The 26,043-nt window shown below is 57.0% G+C and overlaps 1 protein-coding gene across 8 annotated transcripts in view; it reads left to right on the top strand.

The window, feature by feature from the left end:
* The window catches only part of PACSIN1 (protein kinase C and casein kinase substrate in neurons 1), a 58,366-nt gene extending 35,406 nt beyond the window's left edge, over positions 1 to 22,960 (top strand). For 2 of the 8 annotated variants that reach the window (XM_072833376.1, XM_072833381.1), the window contains exons 3-11: positions 14,663 to 14,788; positions 15,707 to 15,863; positions 17,016 to 17,251; positions 17,645 to 17,800; positions 17,897 to 18,072; positions 18,433 to 18,553; positions 18,648 to 18,775; positions 19,610 to 19,797; positions 20,120 to 22,960. In XM_072833376.1, the coding sequence (XP_072689477.1) occupies positions 14,726 to 14,788; positions 15,707 to 15,863; positions 17,016 to 17,251; positions 17,645 to 17,800; positions 17,897 to 18,072; positions 18,433 to 18,553; positions 18,648 to 18,775; positions 19,610 to 19,797; positions 20,120 to 20,229 (1,335 nt within the window). In that variant the 5' untranslated portion in view covers positions 14,663 to 14,725 and the 3' untranslated portion in view covers positions 20,230 to 22,960. Of the gene's footprint in view, positions 1 to 3,607; positions 3,808 to 4,019; positions 4,138 to 13,054; positions 13,211 to 14,640; positions 14,789 to 15,706; positions 15,864 to 17,015; positions 17,252 to 17,644; positions 17,801 to 17,896; positions 18,073 to 18,432; positions 18,554 to 18,647; positions 18,776 to 19,609; positions 19,798 to 20,119 lie in introns of those variants that run through there. The other 6 variants (XM_072833382.1, XM_072833375.1, XM_072833380.1 and 3 more) reach the window with 6 other exon arrangements.
* Positions 22,961 to 26,043: the final 3,083 nt, after the last annotated feature.

Below are 26,043 nucleotides of genomic sequence, written 5' to 3'. Positions count from 1 at the left end.
TAGTAGGTGCTCAGGAAAGATTTGTTAATTTGGGATTAACTGATTCAGGCACCAGTTTCATCTCCTGGCTGTGTATCAGAGGGCAGCTCCCTTAACAAGTACTTCTCCTACCCTAGTCTCCTGGGATCTTGTGGCAATGCAGACTCCAGTTCAGGGTCTAGGGTGGGACTTGAATTTTTGCATTTCCTCCCAGCTCCCAGGTGACACCCCAGCTGCTGGTCCTGAGATTTAGACATTGAGTAGCAAAGCCTTAACAGCTTGGAGCCTCAGTTTCCACATCTGTAAAGTGGTTCATTGTGAAAAACAAATAGCTAAAGTGCATAAAGCACTGTGCATGGTGCCTGGACTTAGCAGGTGCCTGGTAAGTATCTACTGCTCTTCCTTTGGCTGCCTATCTGGGTCTGGAACTTGAAGTTGCCTTGGTTTTCTCCTTCTGCTCTTCCCTATCCCTCCATGTTTAGCCCCTTAGTGGAATTTTGTCCATCTTATTTCTCCAGAGCTGACCAGCCCTGCCTGTCATGGGCAGGGGTTTGGGGAGGATTCTGGCATTTTGACAGTCATGGGAACATTATGCAAATGAGATGCAAAGCAGCAGCTAATAAGCCCTGATTGCATTTGCCCTGGCACTGGGGAACTGTGGGATAGCTGTGTTGGGATGGGAAGGAGGGGGCAATGAATGTTTTCTGGGTTGGACGAGAAGGGGTCAGCTTCTCCTGGGTGGCATGAGGCCCCTTCCTCATGTTGACTGCTCGCGCCTGTGGGACTGCACTATTGTTAAGGTTCGGGAGTAGAGCTGAGGTCGGGCATGGGTGTGTGTGTGTGTGTGTGTGTGTGTGTGTGTGTGTGTGTGGTGTAGGGATGTCCCTGAGCCTGTCTGAGACCTGCAGGTGGGAGAGTACATGGCTGCACACTGGTGGCTTGGGGGCCTTCCCAGGAGCAGATGAGACTGGATCAGGCTGATGGTGGGGCAGCGTGGAGGTGGATGCTCTGCAGGCTGGGCAGAGAGGGGGTGACAGAAGGGTCACCTTCTTCCACAGAGCTTGTCTAAGCCTGGGAAGGAAGAACTGGAGGGTCTGCCCAGCAGCAGGTGGGGCTGGGTCCGGTTGATGCAGGGGTGGAAGCGGAGAGCAGCTATCTTTCAAAATGCAGAATGGAGCTGGCTCGTTAGTAGAAAGATGATCTGGGGCTGGGGGCCTGACAGGTGGGTAGGGGGCTCTGCTTACAGTGCCTGGAAACCCAATCCCTCCTCACCCCCAACTAAGGTGTCCCCTCTCCAGGGAGCCCTGGCTCTCAGGTGCCAGCCCCACTGTCTGGTTTGGGTCTTGACTTGACCCTCCACTGAGAACCTTCAGGCCTGGGGATGGCTGTCAGGCTTCTGGCTCCAGATGGTCAGGCTATAAGTGACTTCTGAGGTCATTTGGCGGGGGGGTCTTCACTCATGCCCACTTCTTGACTGGCACTTCAAATGCATATGACCCTGTTCTGCCTTTAATCTTTTTTTTTTTTTTTTTTTTTTTGCCTTTAATCTAAGGATGAGAAGCACATGTGGCTGTGAAACTTCTAGAAAATGGGTGGCTGTTGCCATGTGTCCCAATCAGATCTTAATGGAGCCAATGTAGAGCATTGGAAAAAGCTTGGCAAAGCAGCAGGTTTGAATCCCAACCCAGGCATTTACCGGCTGTATTACCTGGGGCAAATTGCTCAGTCTCTGGAGCCTCTGTTTCCTTGTCAGTTCTGTGACCTCACCTGTAGGGCTGCAGTGACAGCCAGAGGTGCTGCAGGAAGGCAGGAGGTCAGCGCCCTCAAGGTCAGGGACTTTGTTTTGCCCATGGCTGTGTCCCAGTTCCTAGAACAGTCCCTGGTACCTGGTGGGTGCCCAGTAAGCATCTGCTGGATGACTGAGATGCCTTGTTTCACCTATCCCAACATGGTTTTCCCCCTCCCAGCTGACATCTCTCATTTGCATGCGCCATACAGCTTATAGCCCTGGTTTAATTGGTGGCAATTTCATGGTTGAGGGGGGTCTTAGATGGGATGAAATATGGAAGAGGCTATTATTATTAACAGCTTTGGAGTGGGCTTCTGGGTCTTTCCATTGTATCTGCCTTCTCTGGGCTGTATGAAGCCCCTGAGAAGTGCCCTGGGACACGGGGTTGGCAATGATCCTTGCCAGGGTCCTTCCAAGGTGGTGCTGGGGTGGGGGCAGTGCATCCTGTAGGGCACACTGTGTGTCCTGGGCCCCAATCCCCACTTGACATCCCAGCCGCCTCCACCAGATACTGCCCCTCCTGGGGGATGGCAGGGTCATCTGAGCCTGGGATTCCTTCCAAGGAGGAGGGGCCCCCTTTACTGTATTTGTCATAATTCTAAGTCTCAGGACCTGACATCAACTGCGGGGGGTTGGGAGGGAAGGGAAGGGTGGAGATACCTGTGAGCCCCCTGGGCCGAGGCAGGGGCTCTAGGTAGGATTTAGTCTGGATCAGGCAGGGGACTTATCAGAATGAGGGAAGGAGTTAGGGGAGGGCGAGCCCAGGCCTCCTGCAGCAGAGCTGAGGCAGGGGGGCAGATTAGAGTCTGATCTCTGGAGGGCAGGTGCAGAGCAGACAGGTCTTTCCCAGAAGTGGATTCTGGTTCTGACACTGGATTCTTGCTTGTGTCACTGATCCCCTCCCGTGGGCTAGGGCTGGGGCTTGTGTGGACAGCTGTTGATTTTGTGTAGAAAGGGTTTATGTGTTGCGTGTTCTGGATCCATGTAGATGTGTGCACACGTGTCTTAAAGGTGCATAAATGCTGATGTTACAGTTCTAGTTATGCATATGCATCTGTCACCTGTGCACGTAGACTTGTGGAACTGCATGGGTGCAAATACATGTGGGTGTTTGTATCTTTAAGTGTGTTGTTGGGGTGTACATTTATGTGGCACGTGGCTGGCGCATGTAGATCACACGTGTACAGTGCGAGCCTAGCTGTTTTCTTTGAGGGGTATGTGATAGCGGTGGCCCCGTGGGAGCAGCACCAGAACTGGAATCACAAGGCCTCCCTGCCAGTAACCAGCCCAGGAGCCTCAGAAGCTCAGACAAGTTGTTTTACAACTGGAGGCCTCAGCTTTTCCAGTCTGTAAAATGGGTATGGATTCTCAAAGGGATGAGAGTGTCAGATGAGCATCCCATACTCAGCCTACCCCAGAATGGGCTCAACATAAAATCGTGAAGAATGACCAAGTGAGTGTAAATGATGAAGCAAACAAATGCTTACGGAGCAGCAGGCAGTGAAGTTTAAGGACCCAAGGCAAGTGCTTGGGAAGGTGCTGCTCGCAGTGTCTCCGAGGGATGTTGGGAGGGAGGGTCTTGGGGAGAGAGAAAGCAGAGGGCCTGGAGCAGGGTCCCCCACAGAGTGGCCTTGTGAGCCCGTCTGTTCACCCCGCCCGAGGTGACGTCCTCCCCACATTAGCAGGCCAGCGTCCCCTGGTGTATGGGAGGGAGGCTGGCTGTGCAGCATTGCCCGGTTGCCATAGAAACGAGCAGAAGGAGGTGGGTGGCTGGGGAAGGAGGCGGGTCGGGAGGAGGGAGGGGAGGAGGCAGCAGTGGGGGGCGGGGAGCTGGCTTCTGCAGTTCTGGCGCTGCTGCCTTCCTGAGCCGGTGGTGGAGGGAACCTGAGAGGACCGAGCCCCCCACCCGGACACCAGGCCCCCTCCCTGCCCACCACCACGGAGACGGTGGAGGACAGCCAGCCCCTCCGGCCCTGGCCTGGCCCAGCAGGGGTGGTGAGCACCTACCTGCCCCTGGCTTGGTGCCCAGACAGGCCCAGGTAGGCATCCCGATGGGGACAGCTGGAAGAGGCTGCAGGGAGAGTGGGGTCCCCCTGCCTCCAAGCACCTGGTAGGAAGCATACTGGCTGGAGGGGCCGGGGTCAGTGGACCTGGGGGGGAGCAGCCTGCATCCTGGGAGGCCCTCTTCAGAACAGGAGGACAGTCCCCACCTCTGCCTTCCCCCTCTGCACTCCTGTCCCTCTCGCCACAGGTCCTGACTGTAGAACCGCTCTCCCGCTGGAGGCGTGGGCTGCGGGGAGGCTGGCACTTCCAGGGATCCACAGGGCTACCCCTCCCCAGGCTGAGGCTGGAGGGGTGGGCAGGGAAAGGTGAGGCTATCCCCTGCTCCCACTCAGGGCCCTGCTAGGCCCTGGCCGTTGGAGAGCAGCAGATTCACGTCCCACCCTCCACAGCAGCTGCCTCTGCTGGCCCCAGGTGATCTCGGGCATTGGGCTTCAAGCCCCCTGGTCGGGCAAGAGGCATCCTTCTCCTCCCCCAAGCTCAGGCCCTTTGCTCCCCATTTCTCCCTGCAGTCCTGAGCCCCAGACCTCCTGGGGGACCCCGGGCCCTTCCCCAGCAAGCCCAGGGTCTCCATGTTGGATTGGGGGGGGTGCCTGTGGTCCTCCCTCCCCCGTGTCTGTCCCTCTGCTGCATTGCTCCTGGGGACAGACTCGAGGCTGCTGGGGAGCTCCGGCACTGGCACTGCGGAGGAGCCTCTGCCCGCTGCTCAGGAGGGGGCGGGGCTGGGGCTCCGGGAGGACCTGGGCGCCCAAAGGACGGGAGAGGGCGTGCAGTTCATCGCGTGAGTTGCACCTGGTCTGGTCCTGCCCTGGGACAGCGCTGAAGGGCCTTGGCTGGCATTGGGGGGACAAATCCTAGCCCAATAAGGGCAGGGGATTGGTGTGTGCAGCCCTAGTTTGCTCCATGTGCCTGGGCAGAGAAGGATCTTCCCATCTAGTGTACCCCGAGAGCTGGGCTGGGTCCTCTGCTGGGCCTTGGCATCACATTATGGGGCTTCCCATTTCCCTGGGCACGTGGGGGTCAGAGTACCAGGTGCAGGGACCAGGGAGGGATCCTGGGGCCTGTAATGGGGTGGGGTAATACTCGCCAAGAAGCTCGTTCATTTCTGCAAACATTAGTTGCACCTGCTGAACGTTAGGCGCAGGGGACTTCCGCCGTGGGGCTGACAGCCTGGGAGTGAGAAGGCCAGACAAGGTGGCGGTGTCGATCTGCCCAGAAACTGGTGGCCAGGTAACCCATATACACTGTCACAGTCGGCCCCCTGCTCCTCTGAACCCCGCCACCCTCTTTGCTCATCTCTCTCCTTCGCAAGGAGGTGGGGACCCCCCTCCCCACCATGGCCTGGCACGGTCATCTGTCCTGCCTCACCTTCTACAGCTGAGCCTGCCTCCATCCCAGCCAGAACAGGGAGCAGGTTGTTTTGGCAAGAGCTGGAAGGAGCCATCCCTTCCCCCAGACCCTCTGGGCCTGGCCCTGCCCTTCTCTGCTCCTCACCGCCTTCTCTAGGCCACATTCTTCTTCTTCATTGTTTTCTGCCCTACATGTCCCTAGGGGCTGTGCTTGCTCTGGGTCTCTGTCTTATCCCCACACTTGGGGCAGGGAGCCCACCAGGATGGCCTCCTGGAGCATATTTCCCAAGTCTACCCCTTTGCACCCAGTGGGCCCGCAGTGGAAGCCAGTGTGAGACCCAGCCTCTCTGAATTAGTCTTCTCGGTGTCAGAAAGGGGTTGAAAGGACACTCAGAGGCCTGGGGCTTAGCCAGGGGCTGGGGTCCTGGGACAGGCTGGAAGGACACTTTAGCCCTAGGCTGGCCCCTCCTGTGTAGGAGCTCTGGGGGAAAGGAGGCTCCTTATGGGCATCTTAAGTCTTCAAAGTCAAGGTCCTAGGCTCCCCCAAACAGTTTCTCCTACTTGGCTGCCTTCTCAGGAAATAGTCCTCCACCTGCCGGCCACTCAGGCCCAAACCCCAGAGTGTCTCTGACTCCTTCCGTGCCTCACGCTCTCTTTCAAGCCATTAGCAAATCCCATTGGCTCCTGAGTCAGAGTATTTCCAGCCTGCAGCCACTTGTGCCTGCCCCGGTTGCCTTTGGAGCTGGTCTGCTCTCAACTCAAGGACTGCAGGCACCTGCCTGCCGCCTCCTGCCCTCTGCTCCCCCCGTCCTGCCCTCATCACTATCTCCCCGGCAGCCAAGGATCCTTCAAAACCTAAGCCCAGTCACATCCTACCTCTTCTCAAACCCCGCAGCTCACTCTGAGGCAGGAAGTCAGAGGTCTCACTCTGCCCTACAGGCCCCTGTGGGGTCAGCCTCCTGCCCCAGCCTCCCCACCTCAACCTCCCTGACCTGACTCCTTCCTTCTCCCTGTCACTCACTCCCCTCCAGCCACATGGCCCCCTTATTCCTCAACCATGGCAGCCATGCTTCCACCTCAGGGCCTCTGCACGTCAGCTCTGTGAGGGCATGGGGGTTTCTGTCTTACTCACCGTAGCTCAGAGCTGCCCTGCAAGGACCTGGACTGCAGAATAAAACTGGGGCTGGCCTTCTGCGTCTGTGCTGTGATGAAGGGCCTGCTATTGGGCCCTCACAAGGGAAGGGGCGCAGGGCCCCCTGGCTGGACAGTTGCCTCAGGGGCATCAAGCTGGACAGGATGTTGTGCAGAAGCTGCTCCAGCCATCGCCAGGATGTCTCTACCTGGCCAGGAAGGGGAGGAAAGTGAGCTGTATACATTCCACCCCCAGTCCCACTGAAGACAGAGGGTAGCTTCCTTTGGGTGGGAATTCATCCCAAAGTTCTCTGCCCGGGGTGGGGGAGAAGCATGCAGTGCACCCATCGGGAGCTGCCCCTACACAGCAGCAGCCCGATCTGGCCCCCATCCTCCAGGAGGCCATGGACACAGAGGGCTCAGGACAGGACCCACCCTCTCGGGAGCCAGGTATGTGGGATGACTGCTCCCAAGGAGAGAGATGCACCCAGAACACAGAGGATGGGGGCCTGTGTATTGCCAGCTCCCACTCCTGCCTCGTCATCTGTGGTGTTATGGTTTGGGCTTCCCAAGAAGCTGACCCTGAGACAAGGATTTGATTTGGGTGATGGCCCGTGGAAACAATGAGCATGTGTAGGTGAGACAGGGAGCCTGTTGCAAGCAGTCCTGCTGGGGACCTCTGGGAGGCACTGGAGGACCCACCCTGGGCTCAGCCCACCGGGAGGGGCTGCTGGAGTGTGTATGCACCATATGCCCCCGTTGCTTGAAGGCCGCTCCTGACCCCCTCAACCTGCCTGGTGTCCCCCTAACTCTTGTCACTACCGCCTAGCGAGCAAGATGATATGTATTCACTTCTGGGCCTTCCGCCTGGCGCGGGTAAAGGCTCCATGGGAGGCCAGCCTCATTCCCTGTGAAGCCTGCTACACGGCACGGACACCAGCACTGTCCTAGGGCTCCCTGGAGATGGACAGGCCGCTGGATGAGATGTTTCCTCATCCACTTGGCCTGGGACCCTGGCAGGGTGCAGGGTGGGGCCACCTTTAGTGATGATTTTCTGGAGGAGAGAGAGAGAGAGTGTCTGGGGCTGGTGGAAGAGGGAGAGAATAGGGAGGGTAAAGGCCAAAGGTCAGAGTCTAGGGAGGAGGGGAGGAGAGGACAGGGTGGCTGAGGTGGAGTGGCTTTGATCACTGGCTTTAACCATATTCTGCTGAGGATGATCCTACCTGGTCCCCCGGACCCTGGGCCTCTCTGGGGCCCTCCAGCCTCAATGCAGATCCAGGCTCTGCCTCTCAGTTTCCCCATTTGTGTTTCCATCCCCTTTCTTCCACCCTACCTTGGGACTCATTTCTGAAGGGAGGGCCCCTTGGGGACTGCCCCATGGGCCTTACCTTAGAGGAGATGGAGGATGTGAGGCCTGGGTTTTATATCCAGAGAGAAGGCAAGAGGAAGCCAGGCCTGGACTCTTCTCACAGGGCACCTGGAGACCTGGGGGTCCCAGATGAGGCCCAACAGTCATGGAAGGGACTCTCAACTCAGGTGGCCAGCACAGAACACAGGATGGCATGAACCACGGGCATTTATTTCCCACAGTCTCAGAGCCTGGAAGCCCAAGATCAAGGTATCAGCCTACTGGGTTCCAGGGAAGGCCTTTCCTCCTGGCTTGCAGATGGTTGCCGTCTTGCCCTGTCCTCACACCGACTTCTCTCAATGCAGGCACAGAGGGAGACAGTGAGCATCTCTCTTCCTCCACCAGTCCTATTCGATGGGGACTCCACCCTTCTGACTTCATGTACCTTTAATCACCTCCTAAAAGCCCTGTTTCCAAACCACAGTCACATTGGGGAGGGGATAAATATTAGCACATGAATATAGTGGGGATGCAAGTCAGTCTTTAGCAAAGGTCTCTGGGGGGCATTAGCTCAAATTGAGGGGGGGATGTGAAGCCCTCCAGGGAGATGAGCGTCTCCTGCTTTGAAAGCTCTGCAGCTGTAGAAGCACAGGTAATAACATCTCTGATAATAATACCAATAGTTAACATGGGGCCTCCTGCACCAGGGCACTCATTGCACAAAAACCCCATGGGGTAGCCATTGTCCTCACCTCCATTTTGCCGATGGGGAAACTGAGGCACAGAGAGTTTAAGCAGCTTACCAAAGTCACACAGCTGGCAAACGGCAGAGCTGGGGTTTGAACTCAGTTGATCTGTCTGGCCCCACAGGCAGCGCTCTCAACTACTGTGCTAACATAGCAGGATTTTCTCTGCTTGTCGAGAGGGAACCAGCAAGATGTGGTGGTTTGTGGCAGGTGTGATTAAGAACTGCACCAGGGCGTAGGGGTGAAGTAGGTGAGGGCTGGGGTATTCAGAGAAGGCTTCTTGGAGGAAGTGGGACTGAGTGGGCCCTTGGAAGGGAAGCAGGGTTATTTTATTTTGGGAGAGACAGTGATGGGAGGCAGTGATGGCACGCACCCCGGGCAGGGGGAAGGTGTGAACGAAGGAGCAGAGGCTGGAATGAACACAGGGTGGGGAGGAGGAGCGGAGGACGGCACCTCACAGCTGACCCCAATCCTTCCTGCTGCATCTTGCTCTTCTGGCAGCTCCCTGTGTGGCCCCACGTCAGGCGCGATGAGCGGGTCCACCTCAGGGTATCGGGTCCACCTCAGGGTATCGGGAGGAGCAGGGCTGCCGCTGGGAATGTGTGCGGGACCTGAGACCCACTCCGGGTGAGGGGGAGGCGGCTCAAGCATCCCGTGGCCCCGTCCAGGTTTGAGCTGAGCCGCTCCCTTGGGAGAGTGTCTTAGGCAGGAGGGCCAGGGTGACACCCATGGGGCGGGGGGTGCTGGCTCTGCACTGGGCACCTGGTGGGGGGCAGGAGAAGGATGCACCCCTGGGCCTGGATCTGACTCCGTGTCCTCCCTGCTGTGTGACCTTGGACAAGTCATTTAACCTCTCTGCGTCTCAGAGAAGATGGGAGTCACTGCCCATCTCAGTGGGCTGCCGTGAGGATTGGGGGTGAAGGGTAGGAAGAGGCTGGCATATTGCAGGTACTCAACTGTCATAGCTGATATAGGGGGAGAGTGAAGAGAGGGTACTAGAACAACCTCTTTTGTATGATGCGGATCCCCGAGGAGGGAGGGTACCACCTTAGGGCAGAATCGTCACTGGGATCCGGGAGGAAGAGACCCTGGAACTGGACCCTGAGGGTTGGCCAAGAGGAGAGGAAGGGGGGATGCCAGGAGAAGTGGGCGGCCTGAGAACAGAGGACAGGTGGGATCTGGAAGCCTTGTGAGATTCTGGCTTTTGGTTGTATCACCATCATTATCAACATTTCTTGAGTACCTACTGTGCGCCGTATTTGCTTCTGAGGTATAGAATTCAGTATTTCTGCTATTTAATGAATGAATGTTCCAGAAGGTGCTTGGCATTTATTCATTCATTCAACAGAAACATATCACACACTTAACTATGTGCCAGGCACTGCTCTGGATGCTGGAAATACAGCAGAGAACCAGACAGACAAAATTTACTGACCTTAGCAAGCTGACATTTCAGTGAGAGAGGAAGACACAAACAGGATGAGCACTCTAATGTTGGGAGCCTGGCATATGGTAGCACGTGCTGTGGAGATTACTAAAGCAAGGACAGGGAGACAGGAGAGTGCTAGGGGTGGGAAAAGAGTGTCAAGTGAGATGGTGGGAGGTCAGGACATTTGAGCAAACATGGAAATCTGGGGCTGGGGGCATTCCTAGCAAGTGCAAAGGCCCTGGGGTTAGAGCAGCAAGGAGGTTGGTGGAGCTGGAGGAGATGCAGGGCCTCCTGGGAAAGAATTAGACTTTTACTTGGAGGAAATGGGGAGTCACGGGAGGATGCCGAGTAGGGCAGTGGTGGGGTCTGACTTAGGAATTACTAAAGTCCCCTGGCTGTTGCAGTGGGGAACAGACTGGAGTGGGCACAGGGGTGAGGGACACAAGGTCAGAGGCAGGCAAGCCAGTAAAGAGGGCACTGAGGAGAGTGATGGGGCTGGGACCAGTGTGATTGAGAGCAGGGCCCGGGATCTGCTGATGCGTTGGGTGGTGGCGGGAAGAGAAATGGGCTGGGGTGACTTTGAGGCCTGTGGTTGTTAGTGACCTCTGATGCACGAGTCCACATGGTGCCTTTGTCCACAGCAGGCCTACTCTCTCTGGGCTCATGCTCTTAATCCTCTGACCCTTCTTCACTCCAGGGTGAACAGGCCCCAGCCCTCCAGGGGCTTTCAGAGGCAGCTGACTAGAAGCCTGGGGCCCTAAGGGGGGCACCTTTCACCCTGGGGCTCCTTTCTCTCTATAGAGTAAAGGTCAAGGCCAACATGCAAACTTCACACTTCCATAAATGGTCTGTATTTTTCAATAAGAGTTTCCTACCCTTTTACCATTTGAGTGTCACATGAGACTGAAATATTGTTTCCCATCGGAGGAGTTAGAAAACCAGGACACTGTCACAGGACTTGATTGGGATTCCACCAGGAAGTGGTAGGGCTGGAGCAGAGCCCATGCCCCCTGGTCAGCACACTGAGGGCTGTACTATCTTTGTGGGCAAGAGAGACCTGGCTCCTTCCCTGGCTGTACAAAAATAGCACCCCACCCCGCCCCACGTGGCGCCGCCATGGGCCTGCCACCCCCACTACAGCAATGGTGACAAATCAATAATGAGAGGTGACAAGCTCTTTCGGTCATGTCCCAGCCTCTGGATGCTCTCTCCGATAATGTGGGGGTGATAGTAGCACCTGCCGTAGTGGCTTGCTTGCAGGATTTGATGAATTAAGACACATGAACAGTCCTTGGCACCAAGTATGTGCTCCATAAATGCCAGTTGTTATTATCAATGATAAAGGGCTTGTAGGGCCGCAATTGCTTTACAACCACCAGGAAAAAAAAGTCTGATGGGCATCGTGCCCATTCAATGGGTTCTGCTAAGAGTGCATCAGGCTTGCCCATGGGCATGATCGATGCTGGCCACACCAGCTTCCTGACTCTGAGAGATGCAGTGTTTTCAGTGACGGCAGCTCCTGACCACCATTCAGGAAGACCATGGCATTTGCCAGAGTTAAGCCTCCCACTTGCGCCCAGGGTGGGGTGTGAGGCTGATTTGCAGGAGGTGGGTGCAGGGTGTCTCGCCAGGCAGTGCTGGGGGCCTGCCCCCTCCTGCATCCTCTCCCCAGTGCTGCCTGCCTGTCTCCCCGAGCCTGCCTCTGTGCGGGTCCAGCCTGGCCCCTCACCGCTTCATCCAGGCCTCACGTTGGGTCGTACCATCCTCATTTCACAGCGAGGCCTGACAAAGTCATGTGAATTGCCTGAGGTCACACCGCAGTTTGGTGACACAGCAGGGACCCCCAAGGCTAGAACTACACATGCTAACTCAGCTGGGAGCCCTGAGACCCATGACTTACCTGCACTGAGGGAGGGGCCCCAGCAAATCCACTCTCCTGCCCCTGGGCCCGGACAGAGTGGAGATTGGTCTCTGCCCTCATGCATTCCCATCCCATCTGACATGCCAGGTCTTTGCAGAGCTGTCCCCTTCCTCTGTGTGTCTGGTACACTCTGGGTCCTGGCTGAGCTCCCTCAGCTCCCTTCCAATGCAGGCCAGAAGGTTTTCTTTTTTTTTTTTAAGATTTTATTTATTTATCCATGATAGACATACAGAGAGAGGCAGAGACACAGGCAGAGGGAGAAGCAGGCTCCATGCCAGGAGCCCGATGTGGGACTCGATCCCGGGACTCCTGGGACCCTAGCCAAAGGCAGACACTCAACCACTAAGTCACCCAAGTGCCCTGGGCCAGAGGGTTTTTAAAAATATGCAATTTATGCATACAAAGCACAATTTAAAAGGCATAAAGGACCTGCAGATGCCAGATGCCTACTCTCCTTCCCATCACATTCCCCAGCCAACTAGTTCCCTGAAGGCAACCACCACTACCAGCTTTCCAGAAGTGTTCCCTGTCTGTATTTTTCCCCCCATACAAATGGAAGCATCCGCAGCCTCGCTCTTCTGCACCCTGCTCCTTTTGTCTTAGTGGCATGGCTTGGGGAGGGTTCGGTTCAGGACCAGAGCATTCTGTTATGTGTCTGCACCATAATCTCCTTAGGCAGTCCCCTGGCTGGGAAGCAGGGATGTTTCCAGCCTTTGGCTTTTGCAAGCAGTGCTGCAGCAAATGGAATTAGGCAGCATCGCCCTGTGGCTGGAAGGTGAATTCCTAGGAGTGGCATTGCTTGGGTGAGGGAGGCATGCCTCTGTCATGGGGAGAGAAGATGCACCCTGCCCCCTCTGATCCAGGCTGGTCAAGTCACTTCCCCACTACCTGGGTGGGTTCGACCTTTGCTCTCATGAGGGCATGTCCCTACCCTCCTCCCCTTCCTGCCCCCACTGCTAGCCTGATGACAACTGAGCATTATTTGAATCCCCAAAGAGCACGGTTCTGTATGATTTCAAGGATTCTAGAGAGGGCTCTGGTCCCAGAGATACTTAATCTAACCTGGCTGAAAGTCCTTCATTAAATATCCCTGCCTTTCACTTTCCTATATCTATGTGCATTGCTCTTTATGAAGTGAACGCTGCTTTGTAGGTGAAAAGTGCCAAATTCAGAAAAATAAAAATCCAGACTTGTTTCTTTGTCCCTTGATGCCGCCCTTCCTCCCACCCACCCCCACTGTGCATGAGTTTGTGGGAAGGTTGGTCTGAGGCTTTGTGAAGGGGAGTGGAACAAAATATATTTAGAGCCTGGGAGGAGCAAAGAGGAGGCAGTACTGGGTTATTACTGGGAGTAGGGCAGTAGCCCCTGGACAGACAGGGAGACTGAAGCCAGGGAAGGCAGGGATGTCCTTGACCAAGGATCCTCACGTGGCGATGCCACCTGCCCTGAGCCTGAAGGTGAGCTGCCATAGGGGCTGGGCATCCCCGGGACCCCCAGGTGGGTGTGAACTTCGCAGAGGCCAACCCTCCCCCAGTATCCTCACAGGAGAAGGTTCTTTTTTAATTTTTATTTTTATTTTAAAGATTTCATTTATTTATTCATGAGAGACACAGAGAGAGAGAGAGAGAGGCAGAGACACCGGCAGAGGGAGAAGCAGGCTCTATGCAGGGAGCCCGACATGGAACTCGATCCTGTGTCTCCAGGACCATGCCCTGGGCTGAAGGTGGTGCTAAACCACGGAGCCACTCGGGCTGCCCCTCCTCTGGAGAGGGCTCATAGTCCCTGAGCAGTGCAGATGCAGGGAGGCATCCCTTGGGCATCCCCTGCCCTGAGGCTGGCAGCTCCTCATGGGGTCATTCCTGCCCTGGCCTCCCTGCCCCTTTGAAGACCAGGTCCCTGGCCCTCTGGGTCCTGTCTCCTGAGCCATTCTTGCATGGGTTGGCAGCACAGGGTGGGAGCACGGGGAAGGGCAGCATCCCAGCCCCGGGGCAGCACATGGCCCAGATTGGACAGCCTTGATGCCTGCCGACAGATCCAGGCCACACACAGCCACTCCAGTGCTCACACAGATCACAGTGGTCTGACCTGTAGGCCAGGAAGCTGCATGTTTGGGACTCTTAAAGAGACATGTAAGTGGCTGATGGAGGCTTTTGAGGCCTGGCACCGGGGCAGGCAAAAGGGCATTTACAGGGACCCAGCCTGGGCCAGAGATGGGAGGCGGGCCCTGCTGCCGGCTTCCCAGGGAGCTCAGGTCCAGGTTCCGGGTGGGGGACTTGAGGCTCTAGGGGCTGAGACCAGGGACTCTGTTGGGTGGGAGAGCTAAGGAGGGTATATTTGGTGCAAGGGTTCAGGTGGATCAGGGTGGGGGCAGTGCTAAGGGGGGCAGATTGAGAACCAGCTGGGGTCACGGAGCCTCAGTGGGCCCTACAGGATGCCAGGTCCTGGGGAGGGGAGGCAGGACGTGCATAAAGATTCGCCTGATTGCTGCCTTCGAGGAGCTGTGTGTGTTTCTGAGGCCAACTGCAGGTTTATATAAAGAAATATGTAAGTGTATGGTTCTGACTTTTAACTTTGAGTCCAGGAGCACAAAAACAGTTGTGGGTGCCATGGTTCTGGCAGTTGGGGCTGGCTTCTGAAAAGAGCTGCCACACTGGAGCTGAAGAATGGATCTGGGGGAGAGGATATGGAGTGAAGGGAGGCAAGATGGGGGGTCTACACAAGGGGTGCTACGAGGTTACTCTTGGGGTTACTGTAAGGATGGGGAGCCTGTCCCCCAGCAGGAAGTCCCCATCCCCATGCAAGGCTCAAGCCTGTGGAGCCCTCATCCCCACAGCAGGTTTGGGCCTCAGGCCTGGAATGGGCTACATGGGGCACTTCCCCTCTCCAGGGATCTCTCTTTACCTTCCCAGCGCATGAGCAGCCCAGCCTGCTGACCACCACTGCACACCCACCTGTCCCCCCACGGCTACACCATGTCTGGCTCCTACGACGAGGCCTCGCTAGCTCCGGAGGAGACCACTGACAGCTTCTGGGAGGTGAGGCTTTGACGCTCCCCAGTCCTGGAGACCAGATGGCCTGGCCCTGTGGCAGCCAGGCTCCCACCCACCCACAACCTTGCTCCCCAGCCCCTCGGGTCCCTCCAAATTCCTTGGCGTTCAACAGGCAGCCGTAGCCATGAAGTGGGGGTAAAAACCACTGCCCACCAAGCCCAGAGCCCCTCTGCCCCACAGCTGCCCCTGGAGAGATCTGCCGCATTTTGTGATGTGGAACAGGCTCCTCCTGACTGGCTGCTCTAGGGAATCTCACTCAGACCCTGACCTTGAGGAAGGCAGGTGCAGGGCTTCACAGCTTACACAGCCTTTCACTGCGGCTCCCCACCCCCTACCCTGTACCGTGAATTCCAGAAGCCCCACAGCAACAAAGAGGTGGAGACCAGAGGAGAAGCCAGCATTTCAGGCGGCTCCCAAACTATCTGAGACCAAGGAATAACATGTTTTCGATCGGCTTCCTAAACCCAAAGCAAAAACTGCCAAGCCTGTATTAATAAGTGTTTAATGAGATGTCTACAAAACATAATATTATGTCAAGAAGCTGCAGCTCAGCTCAACACTTACATGACTCTATAAATATAATACGTTTAGCTGCAAGAACAAGATGAATAATTCATTCAAGTCTGGGTCCAAATTATAAAAATCTTGCACTTTGTGGCAGCGAGAAAATTATGTGGCAAGCCAGGTGAGGGAGTGTATAGGCCGTGAGGTTTGGCGCAGGGTGCTGAGCAACCCCCCCAAAGTGAGAGGAGGAGGGGCCCCCAGCGCGTTCCGGGGCGGCGAGGCCGTGAGGAGGGGGAAGGAGGGCGCGGCGGCGCCCCCTGCAGGACGCGGCGTCCCGGGCGGGCGGGGGCGCGGGCCGCGGGGAGCCCGCGGGAGTCGTGCTCGCTCCTTGGCCGCCAGGTGGGGAACTACAAGCGGACGGTGAAGCGCATCGACGACGGCCACCGCCTGTGTAACGACCTGATGAACTGCGTGCAGGAGCGCGCCAAGATCGAGAAGGCGTACGCACAGCAGCTCACCGACTGGGCCAAGCGCTGGCGCCAGCTCATCGAGAAAGGTGCTCCCATGCCCACCCCGGGCGCGCTGCCCACGGTCTGGGGCCCCAGGGATGCACCTGCAGCCCCGGCGCCGGCCCCACACTGCGCCCTGACCCTCCCAGACCAAGCCAGGTCTCCCTGTGCCTGTTCTACTCGACTTTGTACGATTTTAGGTTGGATTAAAAAGACAGAACAAAACCAGACCTTTTTATTTCCAAATACTTTTAACTTCTTAGAGAAAAGATGCAAGAATCAGAGAGAGAACTATGTAGTCTTCACCCAGGTTCACCAGTTAACGCTTTACCACATTGTATTCTCAGTCCCTCTTTCTTTCTCTGATGCATTTTTTTTAAACTGTTTACGTGGGAGACATGCCACTCTACCCTAAATCCTTCATATATCTCCCAAGAATAAGAACGTTTGCTTACATAACCATAGTTCAACGATCAAATTCAGGACATTTAATATGACTCATATGCAAATTTTATTATAGCAATTGTTTGTGCTGGTCCAGAAGCCAATCCAGAATCACATCCTGCATTTAGTTATCCTGTGTATAGAGTCCTTTAATCTGGAACACTTTCAGGTTAGGGTTTACAGGTATTTGTTAATTTTTTTTTTCTTCCGTGAGACCCTAAATCCCATGAGGGCAGGGGCTAAACCTGTACTCCCCAGCATTGTGCCTGGCACAGAGTTGATCCCCAATATACAGATGAACAAACAAACGACTGTGGAATGTATGGTTCCAGTGGCCTCCCGGCATCAGTCACCAGCTGCTTCTTCAGTTTTATACTCAGTCAACATTCCTGAAGCACTGGCTGTGTGCCAGGTGCTGTGCTGGGCTTGTGAGAGCTTGCCGGGTCCAGGCTGCCCCCCACCATGGGGCTCACCAGCTGGCTGGGGAGATAGGGAGTAGAGAGAGGCAGATGCTGTATGAAGGATTCAGTGAGGGTGAGGGCTGCAGGCTGCAGGGTGTGAGAACAGAGCAGTCAGAGAAAGCTTCCTGGAGGAGGTACATGGGCCCTGAAAGATGGATAAAACAATAAAGAGAGCAGGGGAGGGCATTTCTGTGCATGTGGCATGGACGGGGAAAGCCTCAGAGAAAGGAGGCATGAGAGAGGCCTCTGAGCAGGGGGTGATGAGGGCATCGTGATCCTGTGACATTTCCTCAGGGCCACAGTATGGCAGCCTGGAGAGGGCCTGGGGTGCCATCATGACAGAGGCGGACAAGGTGAGCGAACTGCACCAGGAAGTAAAGAACAATCTGCTGAATGAGGACCTGGAGAAGGTCAAGAACTGGCAAAAGGATGCCTATCACAAGCAGATCATGGGCGGCTTCAAGGAGACCAAGGAGGCTGAAGACGGCTTCCGCAAGGCCCAGAAGCCCTGGGCCAAGAAGATGAAGGAGGTGCCCAGGGGTGGCTGCTGCGGTTGGGGCGAGGGTGGGCAGCTGAGCTCAGAGGGGCAGTCTGATTGGAGAGGGTGGGCGGTACCTCACCCGCCGGGATTGTGCCTGCCGGGGATCAGCATTGCCTAGATGGCAGAAATAGCCACAGATGGGGTGGGCATCACGGTGCCCAATGGGAGGGTGTCCCTAGAGGCAGCAGGCAGTGCCGTGCAGGGAAACATCCACAGATGGGTGGGCACTGCTCCCAAATACCTGGAGCAAGGGCCCACATCCCTTCTGCCTCTTTAGGACATGTGCTCCCCAGCCCCCGGCAGGTGGGAGGGCTTGACGAGTGACCGCATCTGTTCCTGATTATAAGTAGGAGCTCTACCTCCTGTTCCCTCCGGCCCACAGCTAGAGGCAGCGAAGAAGGCCTACCATCTGGCCTGCAAGGAGGAGAAGCTGGCCATGACACGGGAGATGAACAGCAAGACGGAGCAGTCAGTGACGCCCGAGCAGCAGAAGAAGCTGCAGGACAAAGTGGACAAGTGCAAGCAGGATGTCCAGAAGGTGCCCCAGGGCTGGGGTCTGAGAGCTGCTGGGAGTGGGTGGGGGCTGGGAGCCGTGTGCCTGGGCCTCACCCTTCCTTCGCCCTGGTGCCTGTAGACGCAGGAGAAGTATGAGAAGGTGCTGGATGACGTGGGCAAGACCACACCCCAGTACATGGAGGGCATGGAGCAGGTGTTCGAACAGTGCCAGCAGTTTGAGGAAAAGCGGCTGGTCTTCCTCAAGGAGGTGCTGCTGGACATCAAACGTCACCTAAACCTAGCTGAGAATAGCAGGTAGCTGGGAGTGGCAGCATGGGGGGCACGGGCACAGAGGGCAGGGGGTGGAAGTGGTGTGCAAGGCCCCCTGGGCCCGATGTCGCTGGGACAGGAGGGGTGGGCAGAGCTGCAAGGGCCAAGAAGGAAGAGGCTCCACAGCCTGGCTGCCGGGGAAACATGCCTGGATGGATGGGTGAGTGGCTGAGGTGGGGATAAGAACCTCCTGGTGTGTCTGGGGCTGCCCACTCAGGGATCGCTCCTTGGCCAGCCCACCTTCTACCTAGCTGGCCCTGAATGGGCTCCCTCTGGCCCTCAGCGAGGATGAGAAGGGGCCATGGTGCATCTTGCCCCCCAACTCCCCATCTCCCCCATGCACAGCTATGTCCATGTGTATCGGGAGCTGGAGCAGGCTATCCGGGGGGCCGATGCCCAGGATGACCTCAGGTGGTTCCGCAGCACCAGCGGCCCTGGTATGCCCATGAACTGGCCCCAGTTTGAGGTGAGGAAGTGTGGGGATGGGGAAGGGAAGTCGGAAAAGGCTGGAAGGGACCTCAGGGGTCTCCCTGCCTCACTGCTCCCCTGGTACCCACCAGGAGTGGAACCCAGACCTTCCTCACACTGCCACCAAGAAAGAGAAACAGCCCAAGAAGGCAGAGGGGGTGACGCTGACCAATGCCACTGGAGTGGTGGAGACCACATCCCAGGCTGGGGACCGTGGCAGGTGAGTGCCTCCTGCAGAACTTCATGAGGGGGCTGGAGGGGCCTACATACTGGGGCAGATGAGTTTTACCTCAGGAGACAAGAAATGGTCTGAATCACAGGAATCACATGCTCCTCTCAAAGATAGTGGTAGGTCATCCTTTGAGAGCTCCTACTACTCCTTACTACGTAAGCCCTTTCCATATATTAACTCCTGGAAGCCTCCCAACACTGAGAAGTGTGTAGAGAGTCCCATTCTGCAGATGGAGAAACTGAAGCCCAGAGAGATTAAGTGACTTACCCAAGGCCACACAGCTAGTTAGTAAGCCTCAGAGCTGGGATATGATGTCCAAAAGGTCAAGCTCCTGGGACACCTAGGTGGCTCAGTGGTTGAGCGCCTCCCTTGGGCCCAGGCTGTGATCCTGGAGTCCCAGAGTCGAGTCCCACATTGGGCTCCCTGCATGGAGGGAGCTTGCTTCTTCCCCTGTGGTGTCTCTGCCTCTGTCTGTGTCTCTCATGGATAAATAAAAATAAAATCTTAAAAAACAAAACAAGACAAAAAAAGGTCAAGCTCCTTATCCACTTGCTGCCCTTCTCAGATGAAGGGTCAGATGTTCTCAGGGGTCCCATGCAGTGCCCCCTCACTCAAGGGCTGGGTAATAATGCTAATAGTCCTGCCTCATATTTATCGAAAGAGCTGTCAATGAGCGTCACTGGACCGGGACCCCCTCTTACGAGGCCCATCCCTACACCAGCCTTGGTGGAATTTGGGGCCAGAGCCCTGGTGGGCAGGACGGGGCAGCCCTAGAGACGAGGGGAGGGGCAGTTTATGCGGGGTCCTCTCATTGCGTCCCAGCGTTAGCAGCTACGACCGGGGCCAGCCTTATGCAACCGAGTGGTCAGATGACGAGAGTGGGAACCCATTTGGGGGCAATGAGGCCAACGGGGGCTCCAACCCCTTCGAGGACGACGCCAAGGGAGTGCGTGTGCGGGCGCTCTACGACTACGACGGCCAGGAGCAGGATGAGCTCAGCTTCAAGGCTGGTAGGGGCCGGGGCGGAGGGCAGGGGGTGCCGGGATTGGGCGGGAGTGCGGCTGGGGCCGGGCCAAGCCTGGCTGGATCCCGAGACGGGGCCTGGGCTCTGGGGGGCAGGGCCGAGACCCAGTTCAGGTGTCTGGCTGGGGGCCGCACGTGGGTGTCGGGATGTGGCTGGGGCTGGGCTCCAGAGCGGGCTTTGGAACAGTGATGGGAGGGCAGTGGGATGGCCCAGAATAACCAGTTTTAGAGAGCTCACCTAGCATTGTGGGGGTGGGGGTGGCTCTCTCTGAGCCCCTGTCGATGAGCTCCTCTGTGTTCCCTTCCTAGGAGATGAGCTCACCAAGCTGGGCGAGGAGGACGAGCAGGGATGGTGCCGCGGGCGGCTGGACAGTGGGCAGCTGGGCCTCTACCCCGCAAACTACGTGGAGGCCATCTAGCTGCCCTGCTCCTCTCCACACCCCCCTCACCCCTCGTCCACTGCCTCCCCTCCCTTCTCTCTCGTCCCTCTTCCCTCGCCATAGAGTTCCAGACATATTTTCCGATCAAGCTTTTATTTTTTTAAAAGTCAAAACAGAACAAAACAAAAAATACAGAGACAGAAGCATTTGCAGGGCCGCCTGGAGGCCAGGGTGGTGGGACTCAGGGTGATGGCCCCAGGGTAGGTGAGGGTCTTAGTACTTAGCCCAACAGAGACATTACTTCTGCTCTTCAGATCCCACCAAAGAGTCTCCTGAGCCCTGAGGGATGTCTCCTGGACCCGCACTCCCCAGACTACACTTCCCAACCCCAGGCTGCCAGCACCTGTTCCCCATCCTCTCCTCGGGGCCTGCTTTCCCCGACCTCTTCCTTCTGTCCCGCCATGCTCCTCTCCCTCCACCACCCTACTGTCAAAGGCCTCCCCTTCAGACCCCAGAGAAGGGGGCCCTCCCAGTCTTCAGTCTTCCACTTTGCCCTGGGGAGTACCCTTCTTCCCCTGGCCTCACCCCTAAGGACTGGTGGGCCTGGAGGAGGAACAGTCGCTGTCTTCTCCCATAGCCATGTCCTGGGGTCCCTAGATGCCCCCAGACATGACGGGGTGAGCTGGAGTTGGTGACAGTGTCACTGGGGTATAGAAGGATGAGTGTAGGGGGGCCAGGCCCTCAGCAACCCCAGCACCAGGCTCAGCTATGGCACCAAGACCCGGTTGGGGCGCTTCTTTCCAGCTGTTGGCGATTTGGGCACAGGCTCTTGCTTGGAGCCATACCCTTCAGTGACTTGCAGAAACCCTGCCCCTCTCTCCTAAGTCCTCAGGCAGGGGGAGAGGCCTCACAGCCCAGGGCAAAGCCAGCAACTGTAGCAGCCTCCTCCCGTTCCCTGAGGAGAAGGGCACCTTGCCCAACCACCCCTGTCCCTCCCTGTGCACCCCCTCCTTGTGAATCTTCCTAGATTCACTAAGTTCAGCCAGCACCCCTCCCCCCCGCCAACTCGCCCTTTTGCCAGACAGCCTTGTGGCCTCCCATCCCTCTCTCTCCTTCTCTGGCCTTCCCGAGAAGATGCTGCAGGGTCCAAGGGATTTTCCAGCCTGGGACCACTAGGAACACAGTAGCACCAAGGGGAAAGATGTGGCTTTGGCAAGAAGGAGGCTCCCAGGCTCTCCGGAGCAGGACAGTCACAGTGTCTTTCTTCCTTGTCCCGTCCTCAACTGGTCCTTGCCCCTGGAGCAGCATTCCCCCTGCTGGCAGCCCCTCCGTATCTCTAGGCCTGGGTCTCAAAGGACTTTTTGGGAGGTGGGGGGTGGGGGTAGAGGAGGCAAAGGACCTGCCCAGAGTCAGTGTTTCCTGTGGTTGGTGAAGGAAAGCAGGGTTGGGTTACCAAGTATTAGTACCAGGTACCAGCTTCTCCCACACATGTGGGCACAGGGGCTTGAAGCAGACCAGACCAGGGCAGGACAAAAACCTCAAGGCAGCCGGGGCGGGGGGTGGGGGGGTGGCTGGAAGAGGAGTCTCTCGGAAACCTCTGGGACTTCTTGTAGCACCAGGAGAGCTTCTGAGCCTCAGGGCTGCAGACACCCCACCCCCTTCTACAGCACCTGGTGCCCGGGTGATACCCCAGCCTTCTGGCACCCCTCAGTCCTTCTGCTCCGGCTGCTTCTGCCATCAGTCCACTTTCAGGTGGTGGACCCCAGCCTCCAGGCCCTGACCCTGTTGGCGTGTGCACGGAGGATCCCGGCAGACTCTGCAGAGCTCCCTGAGGGTCAGGAGAGTTGGAGGGTGGAGGTGATGACACCCCCAGGGACAGGTGGACTCCCATTTCTTGCTACTGTCTGCTCTCTGGGCGTCTGCTGCAGCCTGAGATGTGCCCTAGGCCCCTCAGAGCCCAAAGCAGGATTTCGGAAGCCCTCTGCCCATCTGACTCCAGACCAAAAGCCTCTTCAGCCTCTCCTTCGGGTGGGAGTTGGGGTTGGGAGTCTTTGCCCTTCACCATGGACCCTTGGAAGGCAGGAAGCTGGCACATCTGCACCTTGGGGCCTGGGCTCCCTTTGTCTGTGCCAGTGGCTTTCAAGCACCTGGGGAGGGCCTGGGGTCCCTGCTGGATCCCAGGCCTGTCCCCCTCAGCACTCCAGCTGCCCTTTCTGGGGCAGGGACTTGAGATCCCATTCTTTCTGAGCAACCACCTCCATGGCCCAATTTGGGACCACTCTCTCTTAGTCCCCTGGCTCCTCAGGACCCCGGAGTGGGAGGCTCTCCCACCTGGCCGTCCCCCCCACCCCGAGCTCTAGGGGCCTAGCCCCACCCGTCAGTGCTGGTGTCAGGGCACTCACCACCAAGTGTGGGGGCCGCACCCCTCACCGTGCCCACCATCTCTTGTAGCCCCTACCTGCACCCTCAATGCTGCACGGGCCCGCCCCTTGGGGCTCGGCAACTAATGTGTTTTGTCCCCAGTTAATCACCATTCTACAGCCTGGCTCTGCAAGGGGCTGGGGCTGCCCCGCCGCCCGCCATCTGCTGCCCTAGGCTTCCTGACTCCATTCGTCCAACACTTGTGACACTCCGAGAAGTGCTGTGGTCTCAGCAATGCACCTGTTTTGTACATGATTGTGTAATTTAAAGGTATATAAATACAAATATATATATATATATCAGTTGTGATCGTATGACTGTGGATAAAATCCAGAACTGTGTCAACCTAGTGGGACGTGGTGTTCTTGAGTCTTGTGTGTCTCTCGAACTCTCTGAAACTTGTTTGTACTTGGGGGGCCTGTCAAGGAGGGGGTGCCCAGCATACTGTGTGCCGTCCTGGCTGACCACTGATGGGCAGGAGGACTGAGGGCTGGCCCCCCAACCTTCCAGGGCCCTGGGCTGTCTGCACAGGGTGGTAGGTGACAGATGAGGCTTCTGACGCTGTGGCCCTAGGGTCCTGGGTGCCCAGAGATGAGCACTGATCAAGATTGCTGGGGCTCCAAACTCACAGTTCAAGGGTGACCCCTACATAGGTTTGTATTTATTTATTTATAGCGGGGGCGGGGGGGGGGGCACTGAACCAGGAAGCTTTATTTTAATTTATTTTTAAAAAATATTTTATTGATTATTTATTTGAAAGAAAGCCGGGGGTGGGGGCAGGGTGAGGCCAGATGGAGCAGAGGGAGAGGGACAAACAGACTTCCCACTGAGTGCAGAGCCTGACATGGGGCTCGATCCCACGACCCTGAGATCATGACCAGAGCTGAAATCAAGAGTAGGATGCTTAACCCGACTGAGCCACACAGGCACCTCAGGTTTTAGTTTTTAAAGCAAAATTGTAAAAGTGACTGCTGAGGCCTGTGGCTCCAGTTATTCACTGTCCCAGGGCTCCCTGTGGTGTGGCATCAGGTCATGGCCCATTTTCCTGTATCCTGCCTGTCCTCTGACAGCATTTCTGTGTGGGAACCCTGGGAGGGCTCCCCCAGGAGGATTGCTCAAGGGGGGTGGGCAGGACCGAGGTCCTGGGCTCTCAGCTCCATTACCCACCCTCCACTCGCAGGTAGGTCTCCTCTGGGTTAGGCAGGAGTCCCAGGTCTGGGCCAGTTCTGCCACCAGTTCGCTGCATCCCCACCTGCACCCCAGCCTCAGCTTCCCCCAGTCAGGTCAGATATCTTTCTGAGGCCCCTCTGGCCCTGGCAGCCTGGTGGGGCCCAACACAAAGCCATTATTGGAGGCACATGTACCGCAGCCCCCAAGCCCTGGCAGCTTGGGGCCTCAGGCCAGGGAGGAAAGGTCAAGGTGGGGGTTGATCTGTTCACCACCTTGTGTCCTTTATCCCCCACATCCACCTCCAGTGACAAGCCCCTGGTTTTAGCCACACAGAAGACCCTTCAAATAAAGACAAAGGGTGGCCTGGTCTTATTTGTGCAGGCTTTTCTGTGCGGTTGTGGGGAGCCCTGCAGGCACTGTCCTGGGAGGAGGGCCAGGAAACACCTGGGCAGGATGGAGTTCCGATGGGCAGGTGTGTGGAGGAGGAAGAGGACTCTGGAGTTGATGTCAGTGCACGAGGTGTCACTGGAGGGGTGTGTGCCTGCCAAGGGGATGTGTGCCTCGTGGCAGATCCACGCAGCAAGGAGCTGCCTCACCCCTCTCCAGAGCACCTTTTCTGGGAGTAGCTCCAGCTCCCCACTCCTAGCCACTAATCCTCCGTCCTCTGCTCCCTCCTCGCCCCAGCCTGAGACCCCAAGCTGCTCCAGGCCCAGGTCCAGCTGGGGACATGCAAGCAGGTGGCTCCAGGGACTCAACTGGGGGCAGGCCAGGAAGGCGGGAGACAAAACCAGTTTAGCAGAGTAGAGCTGAGTTCTGGCCAGGGTCCCAATCGGGCCCCCTCCCTAGAAGGAGGCAGGCAGCCAGCCCCCCCACCCCCTCCACCCCCCTGGCAGAGGCACAGGCCTGGGGCAGGGCCCCCTCCTCCTGCCAGTCCAGTCCCAACTGACAGATGCCAAGGTGGTGTTTGCTCACTGCCAGGAGTAAACTTTCTTTTGGAGACAATAAAATTGCTGAGGGCAGAAGGCAGCAGTCTAGGGTAGCATTTAACCCTCCATGGTCTGGGCCACTCTGGCTGCCTCCCAATCCCGTCTCCTGGAGCCTGGCATCAGAAGTGGACGGTTATGGAGGCTAGAGCTGCTCACCAGCCACAAAACAAGGAGAGTGGAGGGGCAGAGAGAGCACTGTCCCTGCGGGTTCAGCTCCTGGTTCTGCCACTGATTGGCTGTGTGACTCTGAGTAAGTCATTTAACTGCTCTGAGCTTTAGTTTCATTGTCTGCAGAATAGGGGAGTAACCCCTACCTCACAGTTTTGCTGGAAAGGTTCATGACAAAAAAAGCGGTGGAGGCACCTAGCACATAGTCGGTCCTCAGGACGCGGAAGCTGGCCGAACAAATCTGAAGAAGCTGAGATGGTTGCTGGTGGGCCCAGCTCTCCCCCCGCACTCCCCCCTCACACACACACATTCTGATCCCACCTTTCCCCAACGGCATGGGGTGCTTTGCAGGGCGCATTTGCAGAGGTCCATGACTCTCTAAGAAAGGGATACTGCAGGGGATCCCTGGGTGGCTCAGCGGTTTGGCGCCTGCCTTTGGCCCAGGGCGTGACCCTGGAGCCCCGGGATCGAGCCCCGGGATCGAGTCCCACATCAGGCTCCCTGCATGGAGCCTGCTTCTCCCTCCTCCTGTGTCTCTGCCTCTCTCTTTCTCTCTCTCTCTATCATAAATAAATAAATCTTAAAAAAAGGAAAAAGAAAGGGACACTGCAGACAAGCCACCCTTCCTCCACCCCTTTTGCTGCAGAGCCAGGGTCCCAGGCAGGAGGCTGAAGTGCCCACCCTCTCCTGCACCCCTGCTGCCCCATCCAGAGCCCCCGAGGTTCAGGGTCCCCTCGAAAGAGGGTTAGCACCCTGGCCACTTCAGGCAGAAAGCCCTGATGTACAGCAGAGCATGAGGAAGCCACCTTCTCTCCATTCCTAAGTAGGGGAGACTCCCTTCAGCCCCAGCCCCACTCCTTCCTTTCGGCCCCCACCTGGAGGGGAGGACATGTGGGCCATTCCAGCCCCTCCTTGGCCTTGAGGGCTCACTGCCTCTCTCCCACAGCTTCTACCCATCAATTATCCCTTTCCTGATAGGCTCAGCTCAATGCTGCTTCCCCCAGGAAGCCTCCTTTGACCACCCCCAGGCCACTGTGACCATAACCACTTTGAGCATTGGTGGCTTCAGGGCTGTGCCACTCACTTGCTGCAGACACCGGAGGCCACG

This window comes from Canis lupus, chromosome 7 (genome assembly GCF_048164855.1).
Source record: "Canis lupus baileyi chromosome 7, mCanLup2.hap1, whole genome shotgun sequence".
NCBI classification, from domain to species: Eukaryota; Metazoa; Chordata; class Mammalia; order Carnivora; family Canidae; genus Canis; species Canis lupus.
This window is presented reverse-complemented; position numbering and strand designations above follow the sequence as displayed.